At 41.7% G+C, this 16461-nt stretch overlaps 1 protein-coding gene across 15 annotated transcripts in view; it reads right to left on the bottom strand.

Moving 5' to 3' along the window:
- Positions 1-16461, bottom strand: part of LOC128760226 (receptor-type tyrosine-protein phosphatase T-like) — a 204070-nt gene that overhangs the window by 153899 nt on the left and 33710 nt on the right. For all 15 annotated transcript variants that reach the window (XM_053867382.1, XM_053867385.1, XM_053867383.1 and 12 more), the window contains exon 2: positions 15249-15374. In XM_053867382.1, coding sequence (XP_053723357.1) covers positions 15249-15374 — 126 coding nt within the window. The remainder of the gene's footprint in view (positions 1-15248; positions 15375-16461) is intronic.

Below are 16461 nucleotides of genomic sequence, written 5' to 3'. Positions count from 1 at the left end.
TGTAGACTGTACACAGTTGCTGGATTCATAATAATAAACAGATCACTTTGGACTTCTGGCATATGGCGCTACAAACCATCAATAATTGCTTCCTGTGGGAAAATCTGGCGCTTCATTGACCATAACGCCTCCTCATTCTTCTAAGCCCTTTCTCGTTACACAAATCGACCATATCTTAAGTCGATAAAATATGTGGGTTTGCCCCCACACTAAAGGTTTGTGCTCCTAAACTAAAGTTGTGAAAGAACACCAATTAGATGAGGAGAAGTCTTTCAAAACTGTAGCTCTAATGGACTATGTGTACAGGGGTGCTTATGTAGTTTATATGGGCTGTGAAACATGCACTTCAAGGGGAGAAATACTCGTTCATTGATGCATATTGTTCACTACAATTGAATAAATGCTTCATTCGTGGTTTCATTTACTCACTGAAAGTTTTTTTTTTCCTGTTGCAACATTCTGATGCAACCGGCACAGAAGAAAGTCAACTCTGTAACTTCTGGAGGCAGACCTGTGCATATAGTCCGTTGATAGACATCCAAAAGTTAGCACATAGAGCAGGAAGTAAATATTAATGGTACCAACTGTAGCATCAGTATTCAGAGTGCTAGAGGTGTTCATTGAGTTTCCTGCCGTTAAACCAGGATGCAATGGATGTGGTCTCAAGCACTCACGCACACCTGCAGGCCAAAGTGAAGCCGCTATAATCCCTCTCTAATAAGGTGGTAAAGACGGCAGGAATGACAATATCGATCCTGCCTTTGGGGGAAAGCTTCTCTGTTTTCTCATTAGGCCCATAAATTATACCCACAAAACACCACATAAACCACCAGCAGAGAATCTGCAGGCCAGAATTGACGTGCAGGGTCTCTAAATCCCAAAAGCCCCTGCTGTGTGGGTCGTGACTGAGTTGACCTATAGGAGATCGAACTCGGAGCATGTGGATGGTGGCACTGGAGACAATGGCTGAGAGGTCATCGTTTGTTTTTGCCTCTGCGCCCCTGGTAGTCTCATATATCAGTCTGAGAGTGTAGCTTAGATCAGCCGAGAAGTGAGGCTCTGACAGTGAGGTGGAGGAGAAAAGAAAATTGGAGCAACTCCAAGTCGTAGAAGCACAGATCTACCATAAAACTGTTAAATAATAGCATTACTTAATGAGGTTTAACACATGATTTGACTGGGTGGCGTTGACTCGTTGATGACCCTTGAAAAAGTAGTGCAATCCCCATTTAAAGTCGCATGCTACATCAGTCGACACAGATATCCTGGTGATAAGATGAAGAGAAAATGACGAAAAAGCATCTGTGAACAGGCAGTAAAAATGCCCTGCATCTCAGTCCGGTTCACTTCACATCTGATGACTTTGAAGCATCCAGTGGACCACAGATGCTCACAAGCCATGTGGTCAACAGAGGGGCGACTATAAGACAATGTTTTCCCACATGGAGGGACCTGGAAGTGAAAGACATGTGCCATAGAAAGGGACACTATTACCCCCATAAACAGCTGGAATCAACACATTTTCCAACACATTTGTACCTGCTATTTTGTGAATCAGGTTGGTGCTGCATCATTAAATCCCACCTCGACATGTGAATCTTTCACAGCGCTTCACTGATACTGGTGCACCGCAGAATCAAATTCTTAGTCCAAACAGTAGAATTAGTTCCTATTCTATCCATTTGATTCCGTTTGAATCCAATGTTGCGCTGCCCTTGGCATTCCCAGAAAGTTGGTGCTGCTCAATCTTCCGCTCAGGTACATTGTCATTAGGAAAATAACAATGAAAGCCAATATTTAGTTTTGAACATTAATGTGGGGGAAGAATTGATACCACTGAAACACCGACGCATCAACATGCAAGGCAGAAGACAAACTGAGTCAAAATTTGGCACAGATGCCCACTTGACCACCGTCAATATCTTATGCCTGAGATATTGTAGTTGAAGATACAGTACTGAGACAGAATGCAATAAATATTTACAATAGATACGTTTACTTTAACACATTATCACATGAAGCCGTTGAAGGTGTTTTTGGCTGAACAATTAAGTCACCTTTAATTTAACAGATGTCTGTGAGTGTATTTTATAAATAGCTCTCTGGCAGTGTCATGTGAATGTGAAAAGATGGTAATAAAGTTTAACATTGTCTGCTGCACTGGGATTTATAGTACTGTAAAGTAAATAAAGGTTTCTCATTGGGGCATTGATTTACCGCAGGCACCATCTCTCTCACACTGACATACACAGAACTTTCTGCCGAAGACAAGGATATATTTCACTGCACAAACTGACAAGCACACATGTGACCAGTACACACCCATGTGTAGGAAAATATACGATAATCTCACCCACAATTTAAGACACTCAGGCCATGACATGGGCACACAAACACACACACACACACATACACTAGCACATAGCTGTTTGGCTTTTCATATATCAACAGCTTTATGATCCCTCTCCAGTGTTCCCTGATCTGCTCTCTGTAGTACCAAACATGTACGTAATTGGCTTTTTAATGGCTTCTGCATTTCCACACGTTTCCCATCTCGGTTTTCTGGCTTCTCAAGCCTCATTTGAGGAGTCACACTAAAGAGAGCCAGGGTGAGGGAGAGACAATAATGGAGGGGTTGGAGGGAGCAGTCGAGCTGCAGAGTGTGTTGTAATTGTAAAGCAGAAGCTGACCAACAATGTGACTTCTGTGGTGATAGAAAGATGCAATGGCAGTTAAATAAGAAACTTCTAAGGGAGCCACTTTAGGCCGACAAGCACTTCACATCCTGTCTTCTTCTGAAATCCACTCGACACACTAATTTAAAATGAGAGGAACAATCATGAAAATGATGTTAATATTGGAGAGATCTAAGAAGCACTGAACAGCCACCTGCTCTGTGTGTATCTGAGATAGCGCTACACTGAAGGTCCAGTTTCCTTCTACACCTATCATTGGTTTCCAAGTGCATCTAACTGTCACCTTCCGACGCATTGACTTGACCAGACGTCAGCAGCATGTAGTCGGCCGTTTGGAACTGCTGAAGTTGCTTCAAAGCTCTTTTCTGTTGTCTATGCTGACTGTCTCTTTCTTGTCTCGTGCGCTTTAAGTCTTGCTGTCACTGTGTGGCTCAGACACGTCTCGTAAGAGGGGGAGGAATTTCAGGCACAGCTCAGCGTTCTCACTCAAACAAAGCTACTATGGTGCTGCTCATCGGAAAAGGTTTATCATTCATTCATTCACAGAGGTTATTTGAGAAGAATTTGAAGTAGCTCACTTATCACTGTGTATGCTTTTTAAGTGCAAACTGCAACTCCTGAGTAAAGAATCAAATTTGAACTCAATTATGAAACTCAATAAAGACATGGTCGTCCTTGTAGCAGAGAACAACTAAGCGTAATTTGAATCACCATAATTAGGATCCATTGATTTCCCCATTGTTGAGTGCGAGACACAAACATCTCGACAAAACTCTGAGTCTTTCAGGCACACCTGTTAGTGTTTGGCTTGGATTTATTTTTTTCTCTTCAGGTGACACAAATAACAAGTCTCAGCATACCGCCCCCTGCTGGGTGGGGTGAGCACTGCAAATATGTGTCACAGCCCAGAGACAATCAAGGGCAGAGGCTGAAATGGAATTAAACCCATTTGGGTTGAGGTCATGGTGTCAAACCAGTCCTCAAAGAGCCAAAACCCTGCACCTACTACAGACCCTTTTGTGGATCAGTTCGACAGGCCTGGTCTTGAGTCATACCTGAAAGCGGTCCAATGGGTCCACGAGACTTAGTTAAGCAAACCTTGGTGGTAGCGCAGCTAGATCCCATTCCACTGATCAGTTTGCAAAGATTTTTACACTTGGGTTCCAGTCTGCATTTCCAGATGGTCACTTTGTGCTCCGACGGTAATATTCTCTCTCTTGACACTTTGATCTCTTGTAGCTCCTGTTTTAATTTCTGTTGTCTGTGTGCACGTTTGTACCTTTGTAGCCTCTTTAGTTATTCTCCTCACTTGCCTTCTTTAGGTTTCTCAATTGCGTGTGTGTTATTGTTTAACTCGTCTTTTTTGTTTCACTACGTCGCAGTTTATCCGTGTGTGTGTGTGTGTGTGTGTGGAACCACCACTGAGCGCTTTGCGTCATTTGGGCCTCACAAGTTTTGTTTCCGAGCGTGTTTCAATTGTCCTGTTATTTCAGGTTTGAATTTAATTCACCTGCGTTTCTATTTTCAGGTTTTCACCCCTTCCCTATATGTTTGTCATCCTTGCTCCACTTCTGGTGTCGACGTCCTCAGTTGTTCCTTCTTGTTTGTGTATAGTTTGTGTTTATTGTATTAAAGTCATTGCTAACTTCTACTCTCGTCGTTCGAGTTTTCTGTTGACCGGCAACAATCCTGCACTTGAAAATCATGTCATCACTTGCTTCTACAGACGAAGAAGAAATCATCTGTCAGTCTGTGGTGCCTCAGTGTTGGAATATAACCGTAGAACCGTAAACGTCCAGTTCTTCATCCCTCCCGACGCTGATGTCACAAGTGTGATAAATAAGCATTCTCATTTATTCCAGGTTGATAGAATACAAATAAAATATCAGTGCAATAAAAATGTGTATATGAATCAAATTCCAGGAGCGAGGGCCACTTTCACGCCTGCCTCCTCTTGTTTGCCTACACTCATGCTCACATGGCCTTTTACTGAAGCTGTGTTTACATCCCAATCAGCATGACGGCTGCTTGCTAAGTATATTCATTACCTTTCATCGCACTCCCTTATTCATGTTGTATTTTCTGTCATGTGTAATGCCATCTTGAAAATCACTCCTTCGCAAAAGCGCAGTTGTCTAAACTGCTGATATTGGCAGCACAATCAGCAGTTTGGAAGGGGACGTTCACGCACCGATAATATCAATGACAGTGAGTGGATGAAGCTATTTCTGTGTGTGATGTCATTTACAAAGAGAATTATTACACTCATTGTTTCATGCATCTCTGTAGAGGGGTGTTGATCATCGTCCAGGATGCTCTTTGTGGGGGACAATGGTTGTTTAAGTAAGAGTCCTAAAACATTTCACATTGATTGCCAGTTTTCATTATGCAGGATTCCAGTTTGAGCATGAACCAGAATCTGTTTGGTTTAATAGCTTGTCAGCATCCAGATGATTTGGGGATGAGAGGCAAACTGAGCTTTTTAAAACCAGTTGGGTATGAGGAATATAATTTAGCCACTAACTGCAGAATGAAGAAAGAAACATATCAGGAGCAGAGCTGAGACGAAGCTGGCAGAAAATGAATCAGAGAAGGCCAAAGACAGTGTCTATCAGCTTCATTCTCCATCGCTGGCTGGTTATAACCCTCTTTTCTTCCCGCTTGTCAGTCGTTTTCAGACTCTTTTTCTAGGTGTTGCACCTTCCTCCTTTTTCAACACGCACTACTAAACACCCTGGCATACAAATACACAGAGTTATCACTGGCCTACAGGGAGCCATTACTCCTGCGATCCAAGGCTTTTACGTGACTGTTCGGTCTTAAAACTGGGCATTTATTGCTCACCTGATAAATAGTGTCTTTTTCTTTAATACACTATTGCCTCAGTTTCATTTTGGAAGAAAAAATAATAATAACAATCATAACATAGATTTCAGGTCGGAAAGCGAGGAGGTTTGCCATAAGAGATCTCAAATAATCATAATAATGATAAAAGTTCACCATTTTGAACAAAGAAAACATGACATGATGTGCAGACAGTAGGAAAGTTACAAGTAGCAAAGATGAAGACAATAGTAATGCTAGATGACGAACGCTGGACATAGAGATACCAAGTGAAAGGAGAAGTAGATGTGAGCATGAACTCGTATTTCGGAATCTTCTTGTCATATGATAAATCATCAGTGCATTTTACTAACATTGGTAGTCCAATACTAGGAAACACAGGTGACGTCTAATGATTTGTTTGTAGCCCCTCCCACTCAATCCAGTCAGATTGTTTTTTTTAAGGTAAGGTCCTAGCGAAAACTCAAAAAGATAACACACTAGGGAGTCTCTCTTGTTAACCTCCTGCCTATTACTGCTATTAGAAATTACATTGGAATGTGCTATTCAACACTGCAGCAGCAGTTTGTTATGCTCAGAAGAAGAGAGACTAATTTAAAAAAAACAATGAATGAAAAGATGGACAAGGATAAATCCTTCTCCACAGTCCTCTAATGTTTGCAACTCTAATGTAAAACCAGCTGCTGTGAGACTTTGGGAGAGAAGACGTGTTCTCACTCTGCTGTGACCAAATTTCTCATGAATTACAGTCTGGCTGTTGCTCGTTTCTCCTCCTGTCATTTCTACTTCTCTGGCTGACAGCTCTATCTGCTTGAGTTGGAGTTACGAGGGGGATTTCACCAGCGCACTAATCCATCTATCTTTATTTCGCGCTCTCTCAGTGGATGTATAACGACGCGATAATGGCCTTGCTGTGAAAGAGACTGACGGCTCCATAAGGCTCTTGCTGGTTTTTTAACGTTTAAATGGAGGCAACAATTCAGAAACTGCCATTTCTTATGCCAAAAGCGAGGGCGATTAAGCTTTTTATGGGCTTTAACTCGTCATTTTCGAAGAAAAGTTTTTGGTGGATTTATTTTATGCCCAATCAAGAAGAATTGGATACAACTCCCTCCTTGTGTTGCCAAGAGTCACTGAAGGTGCGAGTCAGAGGGTGTTTGCTGCTGATGGCCAAAAATGGCCAAAAATTTGATGCAGCGCGACTTAGTCAACATGTCAACTTTATACAAACATTTTGTACAGGTGAATCAAAAATTCTTTCTTTATTTTCTTTATTTCATGGAGAGGGTCAGAGCCAAACTGTTCAGACAAACCAAGTAACTTGGACAAAGTGCCCAGGTTCAGGGGGCAAGGTGGTCTCTGTGTATAGTAGCTGAGGTAGGTTTGGTTTAGTTCAGTCGGGGCATATCTTCATGGCAGAGCAAAGTCTGCATATCAGTGGTGAGAGTACAAACTGCACACATTTACCGCATTTTTGGTCATCAGTTGTGCCTTGTTTAACACAGCCATCAATAATAGACAGCTAAATTATAGTATGCCAAAGCAATGTGCCATTAACCGTGCGTGTGGTTGATGCGCCTTGAGGTTAAATATCCAGTTTCTGGTCGCCAGTGTTGATTTGAGGGCTCTTGAAGGGCCAGACTTGATTGCATTTGTGATTTATGAGCAGAGAAAGCACGGAGCGTTAATGACACACTGAAGGCGAGCGACCTCGCATAAATGTGGATATTTTGTCAACTGCTGTTTGTGAAGGCAACACACTTGTACGTAAAATTGTTCTGACAAGCAGACAGTAGAGACAGAACATTTAGAAAATAACCCTCAGCTCCTTTTCTTTCCAGCTGGATGGTTCACAGATTTGAGCTTTTCTATGTCTAGAAATTGAGTGGCGGTCGGCCACTGAGATTGTGAGAGGATGAAGAGTACAGCAAGCTTGCGGGAGTGTATACAGAATGAGAGTGGACAGTAAGCACCTACCATGGGGAGGTGAGGAGCTGAGGGGCTTGTCATAAAATTCATTCAGCATTCTAAAGTACCTTAAAGACAAAGGGTCCAAAACAAAGAAATATTCTCAATAACGAAGCAGAAAAGGCGGCATCAGAGTGTAGCGCAGAGGAAAGAACCAAACCCGCATCTGAAAGGAAGCAGCAAGGATCAGTTGGTTTATGCTGTGAATGCTGCCCTAAAACCTTGAGATGTTGGGGGATTAAAGTGTGACTCCCAAGTGATGGCTGTGCAGCAGCCATCACTTGTATAAGTATGTCTTACATCTATGTTTAGCAGTAAAAACGTGTCTTCATGAGTGGTCACACACTCCACAGAGAAGCATCACCAAATTACAATTTGATTAGAAATACAGGGAAGAATAACACCATTTGATATGACTCGGTTAGTAAGATTACGTTTCTTTTTTCGCTAAGCAATACTAAAGCTGAGTGTGGCAAGAACCTCATGATGCCATATGGATCATGATACTTCACTGTACGATATGATTACGATATTATGATAGATTGCTATATTCTACTAGGTTAAAAAACTGGCACAATTTTACTCAAAATAGAAAGGACAGATTAAGTGAAATTATTTTAGAGACTACCTTTCCACTTTATTTATTTATTTATATATATATCTAGTTAAAAAGTGAAGATCAAATGCAGTAAAATATATAAACACTTACTTTGAATACATGCTAACCAGCATGTACAGTGTGTCGAGTCTGACACACTTAAACTACAGTACAGTGACATTCAATAAAACTTGCAAGTTACTTTGGGCTGAAATATATATTATTTAATCTATGTCATGATACGAGCATTGAAGGAGTTCAAATCGCAATATCAGAAGCATCATTCTCCTGCAATTGTCCTATATGTCAAAGCACATCAGTGGTAAATGTCAATTGTGTGCTTGCTCTTGGTTGGATTAAACCAGACAAAATTTCATACTTGCCTTTGATTGACAGCTGAAGCCAGCCAATGAATTAAAATGTTAGATTTTTTCAGAAGAAAATATCCATGGCTTTCATTAAAACCATATTCATATCATATCAAGACATCTGTCATGAATATCTCGATAAAAAGTTTGTCCATCTCCATCTCTTATTCCAGCAAGACAGCAAGACAATGTGAGAGTCCAACTTCCAGCTTTGTGATTATACATATATATATATACACACACGCACACATCTAGTGGTATATATTAAATACCGATAGATGTATCGATATCAAAATACCTATACTTCTAAGGCCAAAGCATTCCGACACATAATAGCAGATTGCAGATGAAGAGAGCCATCAAACACAACAAGCCACACACAAACCCACACACACATCAGAAAGCACAGTGGACGAGACACTCACTCAACGAGATTCTGTGTTTTTTTAAAAGTTGCCCTGAGAATCCCAGGCACAATTGAGGAGGGGAGGGGAAAACAACACCAATTCTGTTCTGATTACTGCTCTGAGAAAGAATTGAGGTTCAGTCCATTCCCACCTGAGCCCTTCAAGTTCTACATCAACTTCAGTCTTTCTGCCCGTGACAGTTTAAGTGTTTAGAGCGGCACACTGCTACAGCCTGCACACATCAGATTAAATCGATAGAAGGTTCAGGAGGGCCCTTCAGCCACCTCAGTGGCTGCAATATCCGAAACATTTGTTTCAAAGTAGCAGGTCATTGAGCAATATATATTTCCACCACGGGACTTTATCTAAATCTGAAGGCTTTTCTATTTCATCTTTCGCAATTAGTCTTTAGCGGCACGTCAGCTCAGCTCAATTCCTTTGTTTAATCGTCCTCATATCTGTCCAGTGCTACCCTAAATCTGCCATTTCACTGTGCTTCGTAGATTACTTCTCTCATGTTACCCCAAGAGCACACAAGCAAGCTCTGCATTTGGCATCGCAAAGTACTCATTTTGTGTTTGTATGCTGAGCTATACTTCAAGTGGTGTGTTAACACATTTAGCTCTATCATTCCTGAATCTTTGGAAGTACAAATGTTTAAAAAAAAAAAAAAAACCTAATCCTGCCCTTCCCGGCTCCCTGTGATCATATTTTTTTTCGGAATGCAGCCATGTTGACAGCAGCAGAAAACATCATGGAGCTTTGAAGTTGGATGTTTGAGGCTCGTGTGAGTTTGTCTCGCTCAGTGAGGGGTTTGAAGGTAATAAGAACTAAGGGATACATGCGTGCATGTTCAAGCATGTTAACATTTAGAGGGAATTAAACTCACAGAGACCGAGAATATTCACACTTCAAGCCAGGATCAACAGAAAGAAAGTGCAGCTAAGAAGTTACACTTTTAATATTGGTAACTAGTTGCCAGTTATTCGTTAGGAGGGGCAGATTACAACTCTTGGTCACGACAGACACGAATGAGTCTATGACAATGTGTTGGTTAAATCAACATACAGTTTGATGCATTTGCATACTGGATGAGCCTTCAGGGAATACACACCCCAGACATGCAGTCAGTATATCAACTGAACAGCGATGTGGGAACGATGTACGTCTGATGAAAGCAACATTGGACACACAATTGTCAAAGTGTTTTGCACTCATGACCTCAATATTACTGTTTTTTAAAGACCCTCTCAAGGGAAAAGTGTCATTGAAACATCATCTATAAATTTGGATTTACTTCTGTAATGCTAGTTAAGGTACAACGACGAACAAGTCGTACAATCGTTTCATTTCCAGTATTAAACAGAACTGTTCAAACATCATTGTGATCTGAGTCCAAATATTTAAACTACGGCTGTGTCAGGAAAAAAGAGTGACAGGCAATTTGTTCCTGTCGTGATTTATCAGATCTTCAGCTCGCAGGCAGTCAATAAGCTGACTATCATGTGAAGGGCTCATTTGCTATGATGGCTATCAGGCCTGACAAGCCTTGCCCCGGACCAGAGATGAGACAGATAACTGACACAAGATGTAGGCACAGAATAGAGAGGGGGGAAAGGGAGAAAGAGTGAGAGAGAGATGGGCACTTACCTATCTTGATCTGAATCTTGCCCTGTTGAGTGTTTTACTGCATGAAGGCCTTGGGTCCTGAACTATCAAAGGTCTGGTCTAGAAAAATGGCCCACTTACTCTTGACTGTCTTCCACTTAATGACAAAACTTTGCAACTTATTAAGCTAAAAACAAAACAGTTTCTCAGACTTAAAGGTGTGCTACTCATTTTGAGCCGAAAACAGATTTATCAACCACAGGAATGCGTTTGTTGTACGGGAAGTTTAGAGCACAAAAAGTCATAGGGCCAGAGCAAAATAGGGCCATCGTCTCACATGGACGAAGGAAGAGTCTGAAGACCTGTTTATGTTAACCTAGCTCATGTGGTGGAGAAAAAAGTGGGGTGAGGGCAACGGGTTAGCTTCTGCGAGAAGATTGCTGAAATGGGGAAATCCCTTGCTCCCTTGGTTTGACAGCTCTGACACCGCCCATGTGATAAATGGGTATGGAGCTAGGGTCTAGACCTATCTTTCCTGGCCTCTGCAGATGGGGATGACCATAGACTATGCGGTCCTCCAGACCTACGTACTACCAAGTCCCTGAGGATACGGGGTTGAAAATGAAGGAACGTGTGAATGAGGTGGAATCACCCCGTTTCAGTGCAAATACAATTTTCATGCCATTTTCTTGTGAACGGTTTGGTAATTTCATTTCTACAACAAATTGAGTTGCAAGAGTTTTTGTAGATGCTGATGCGGTGATGGAGCAATTTTGGTGTCCACTCAGCATGAAATTGTGTTTGCGTTTAAGGCGGGACACACCACTTCTTATCACGGACGAGGGGCAATTTGCTCAGCTCTCGTCGGCTAGGAGCCAAGCACACACACCATGCAAGCTCAAACGCTCTCAAATTTCACATCAGGTCTCATTTATATGAAGATGGAATAATATCATTGTCTGTATTAATGCTGGAGGGTTGAAAGCAAAGAATTTTGTTTGGATCATATTACAATACCTGCTCAAAATTTTTCATCAATGAAGGAGATGTCACATAAGCTAAATAAATCTAATTATTCGGGCGACTTGATGCAGATGTGCTGAATGATTTATGAGTCGGTCATTATTATGTCCTCCCACTGGGCGGCTTCTGGCTCCGGCTCAGTGAGCAGGGCGTCCATAGAGATGTGACACCGTGAGGAGCCGGAGTTGAACAGAAATCTGCCTGTGGGAGTCCCGATCGAAAGACGGTACGAAATGACACTCTGATATGAATAATGGATTCAGAAGTCTCAAGCAGATGATGACGAAGATCAGTACACCCGCTGCCAAATCTGTACGTCAAATTCCATGAAAGCATGGTGTCAGTCGACCCACGTGGCTTTCAGAAGGAGCTTGTGATGGATGGTAGATATCAATTATTGAATCCAGATGGACAGAATCTAGATGACTGTTTAGAATGACAACATTGTGAAAGTGTCAACCATGTTCTACTGTTTTATAAGTGTCAGGTGACGAAATACTGGGACGACAGTGAAGACAATGCTGAAATATACCTCATGTCAAAAACACGGCCAGAGGCCCAAATGCTGCCTGCAGTCATTTTTTGTGGCTTGCGAGATGTATAAATGCATGAAATTTAAATCAGTTTTGATAATAAAATAAAAGTACATCAAGAACTAGTCCACCAATGAGACATGTTGACATCACAACCTAAGTGTTCATGCTTTGCCCTCCCACAGGCTAGCAAGTGGAAATTCTAAATGTGAAGAATTCCTCTAAGAAATCCCTAATCATTGATTTCAGTAAATAGGAATCCAGTGAATAAATGTGCTGTACAGTCTCCACATATAAGTCCGTGGTTAAGGAGACCAATGCATGTGTTTCAAAGCTAATCCTCATCCAAAAATGAGAAAGGACTCCAACGTTGGATTCTGTTTTAATAGTTTTCCTCTCAAAGAATGCTATTTGCAGACTTTTCAATTAACTTGAAATTTTATCCTCTTGACACCCCTACTGAAAAAGACTTTCAATAACAAATACATGCAGACCCCTTCGCTCATCCTGGCGTACCATTAAAAGGCCAAAACATTAGGCAATTTGGGGTGTTCACCCTCGTCTCCTTGGAGGAGAAAATGCAAGAAAATTGCGTTGTCATTTTGCATGTTCCAAATGTACACAATTATTCATTTATTTTAACTCAAGGCCTGCTCAATAGTATTTCATCTGTTAGGACATTGCCAGTGTTCTTTCACTTGAGTGTCCAGAAACGAATCATGTCGAATCACGTGTCTCAAACTGTTAAGCATAACTCTTTCATTGTAAATTTAAGATATTATAGTTTATCGTATCCGTGAACGAGATACAATAAAACTAAATGTAAACAAAACAATAACAGAAAGTGATGGACAAAATGGCGTTCAGGTCTGTAGACACGGAAAGTGGGAGAAGACCGCACTGTTTGAAAGAGTATTTGAGTTTCATGAAGTTCAGCGAGCTGCAAAGGAGCAAGTTAATGGACTGCTTTGAAGGTGACGGGCATGATTTCAAAATCAAGCCAGCAAGGATGTTTGGGGACAGTGTGCTGCAGGTGTGAAAGGCGTTCTGGTGACGAAGCAGTGGGTCGAATTTTGACCGGTTAAAATTTTAGAGAGGGACTTGCGTGGTAGACCATGTAAAGGAGCATTTGAGTAATGAAGGTTGGGTGTGAAGAGAGTGTCAAGCATGAGGGCTTAAGAGGGGAATGATAAGGCAGTGGCTATGACAATGATACAAATATGCACGTGGGTTGCCAAGAGGAGTAGATTAGGAGGAAGTGTGGAGATGGGTATGGCGGAATGGTAGAAATTGTTCGGGAGAAGCAGACCCCAGGACAGAGCCCGGAGGCATACAACCAGGGCTCTGCCCAGGGACGGTAATGAAATGTAATTTCTCGGCTGCACAACCATTTGATTTAAAATGTTTCCTCAAAGTCCCCTTTCAAAATCAAGCTTGCTAAATCCACTTTTTCGCACGGCATATAGATCATCATTTCATTTTGTATCTTCGCAACCAACATTCCACTTGATTTCTATTCTTGCACCTGGCTTGTGGTCAAACGGACTGTCACAAAAATGTGTTAGCTCCGCCCCCTCAACCCGGTTGGTTGAGCTTGAGGCTGATTCTAATTTAAGGTGAAAAAAGGGCTCAGTGAGTGTGAAAGAGGCAGTAAGTGGTGGGAAAGAGGGGTAGATATCTGTGTGTCTGCAAGCAAGTGGGTGACACAGGGAGTGTGTGAGAGATGGATGGACAGGTTCTGGTTGCCATTTGCTACTTGACAGGCGGAGAAGAAACCCAGCTGGGGTCACGTCACGATCTGTCGACTGAGTTCTATCAGTCTGTCAGCTCAGATGGATAGAAGAGGAGGGGGAGGAGGAAGCTGTTCTTCCGTCTCAGACTGGTGTCAAGAGTTTCTCTTAAACTGAGGGAATGGCCGCAGAAAGATAAGCACGTCCGCCGGTACTGGATGGTAATTTTCAGCTTGTCACGGGTTCAAGTATTCACTTATTAAGTATTATTTTGTGTAAACGCGCTGATCTATGAATATATACCCTCGTGATGACACACCAGCTGTGACAGCCACTTATATCTTCATGTATGAAGTTGAGGTATGGTTCTCTCTGAGCTCTGAGACCAGTAAACCGATTGGACTGACCAAAATGTTAATTTCAGAATAAGGTTGGTGAAGTTGGTATCCACCATGATTCCAATATTCCTCTATTACTCTTAAACTTGTGTAGCAAAGTGATGGTGCTGTTGATTTACCATAATTTCCAGACCAAAAACCACTACGATGATGCAGTTAATATGTGGACTTTTATGGGCAAACAAGCCTCAATCCACCAAGACGTGGAGCTTCGTCACATCAGACCGTTGCATATACAGGTGTTATATTTACATTAAAGCACTCAATGCGCCACTATTACGCAGGTGTATTCCACTTTCCACTATGGTCTCAGCTGTGGAGGAAAGTGGAATACATCTGAGCGTAAACAGCACAGATTGCATTAATGCAAATAAAGTCCCTGTATTCGGTCTGATGTGACAAGTTTAATTTCATTGGTGGCATGATGCACATTCAGAACATTGCCTTGTTTGTTTTCATCATCAGTCTCTATTCTGGACCATGGTTTCAAAACGAAGTCAGAGAATATTCTACGTGTCCATTTTTTAGACCAATACATAAAAATTGCTGATTTTTGTACAACGTAGACTGCACCACTGCATGAACGGCTTATACACCAGCGCAGCTCATATATGTTGTAAATATAGTGGGTGTGTCTTATATTCAATAGTCTGGAAATTACGTTATATATTTTGGTATTCCTCGAGACTCAATGGTTGAATGAATCACCGACTCACAGACACCCCAGAGATTCCTGTATCATTCAGTCTTCACCTTCAAGAGTGGCTTACGGCAGGTTAGCATGACAGAAATACGTTCAGAGATTTGTCACTAGTCGTTTCCACAATAAAAGTAGCCAAGAGGTTAGGAAAGTCCACAAAGTTGGCAACACTTAACAGGAACTGCCCCAGGCTTTTAGGGCATCTGGGTATCGTGGGAACGTTTAAGCAGGATGCTTTGAGGACACCCAGTTTTGGCAACTTAGCTGAACGTGATTTGAAAAAGGATCACAGACTCAATGACTTTGTGAGAAGCCTGGGATGTTAAGACATCAACAAAAAAATTTGCAAACTAAAAGCTTTTTACAAAGCAGTACCTGTAGGAAGGTTGGGGTCAATGGTAGGCTTCTCCCAGGAGTTGACCTGTTCCCAGGTAAATCCATTGGTTCCAAGGGAAACGCTGTAGCCGCAGCTGCTGTAAGACTCCTCAAAATTACAGCCTCCTAAAAACAAAGACAAGGGAAGTCAATTTAATGTGTTATAATAAGAAAGCACATTTAGGAGCATCATGAATGAGTGACAAGTGTGTGAAGTTTAATCAATCGTTTTCCATTATTGGTGGTATCGAGGTTTCTCAAGCCCATAACACATCACAACAGAACGACGTGTCTGGTTGTCTCAAGGTTTTCTGCCCCGTGGCTACTGAGAGAAAACCTTTTTTAAAAACAAGTTACAACCCTACTTTTGAATTAAAAACAAAGCGCCCTTTTGACTTTGCAAAAATGTACGCCGCAAGCTAAGGCTGTATAAGCGGCTGAGCAACATCATGATGTGCCGAGTGAATCCAGGACAGACGAAGACGACGCTCGCTGTGTCAACATGATTAAGTCACAGAGTCATCGTTACTTCATGGCCCCGCTAAGACACATTTTCCACCACATTAGCCTTCTCCGCTCGCCCCGAGCACCGTGCGCTCACACACACACACGGTCTCTAATTAGACATATGCTTTGACGCACAACCATTCTAATTTGTTTTGAAGCATTTGAAATGCTAGAACGGCGTTGCTTTATTCATGAAATCACTTAAGGCTCATCTGCTTTTCATCGTCTGTTTTTTTTTTTTTTTTTGGCCCGAGAACACATTTCACATTTCACTTTTCAAACTGAGGAAATAACTTCTGAGTTAAGCTAACAAGTAAATAAGGCTTTTGTGATGTGTCTAACAATCAATCTGTACTCGTAGACTTAACAAGATGCTGTGGCTGCACATCCTGAAATGGAACTTTGTTTATCTCTGAATAAATGTGTGAGAGGAAATTAGAGAGGATTTGTCCAACTGGTTAGGTTGAAGGATTTTAATGAAAGAGCATTTAGAGTTAACAGATGCCTTCAGAAACACAGCACTGAACAAATGCTAAATTCCCACAGCGGTGAAAACTACTCCAATAGCAGAAGACTAATATCTTGAGGCAGAAGTCACAATTTCTGAAGCCCAGGAGAAACCACCAAGAACAAACTGCTTACTGGAATCACATGCACTAGCCCAAGAAAAAACATCACATAATCACAGAAATGCAAACACAAGAAT

The sequence above is a fragment of the Synchiropus splendidus genome, chromosome 6, assembly GCF_027744825.2.
Source record: "Synchiropus splendidus isolate RoL2022-P1 chromosome 6, RoL_Sspl_1.0, whole genome shotgun sequence".
Lineage (NCBI taxonomy): Eukaryota > Metazoa > Chordata > Actinopteri > Syngnathiformes > Callionymidae > Synchiropus > Synchiropus splendidus.
The sequence above is the reverse complement of the archived record's forward strand: the minus strand, read 5'-3'. Positions and strand labels throughout refer to the sequence as shown.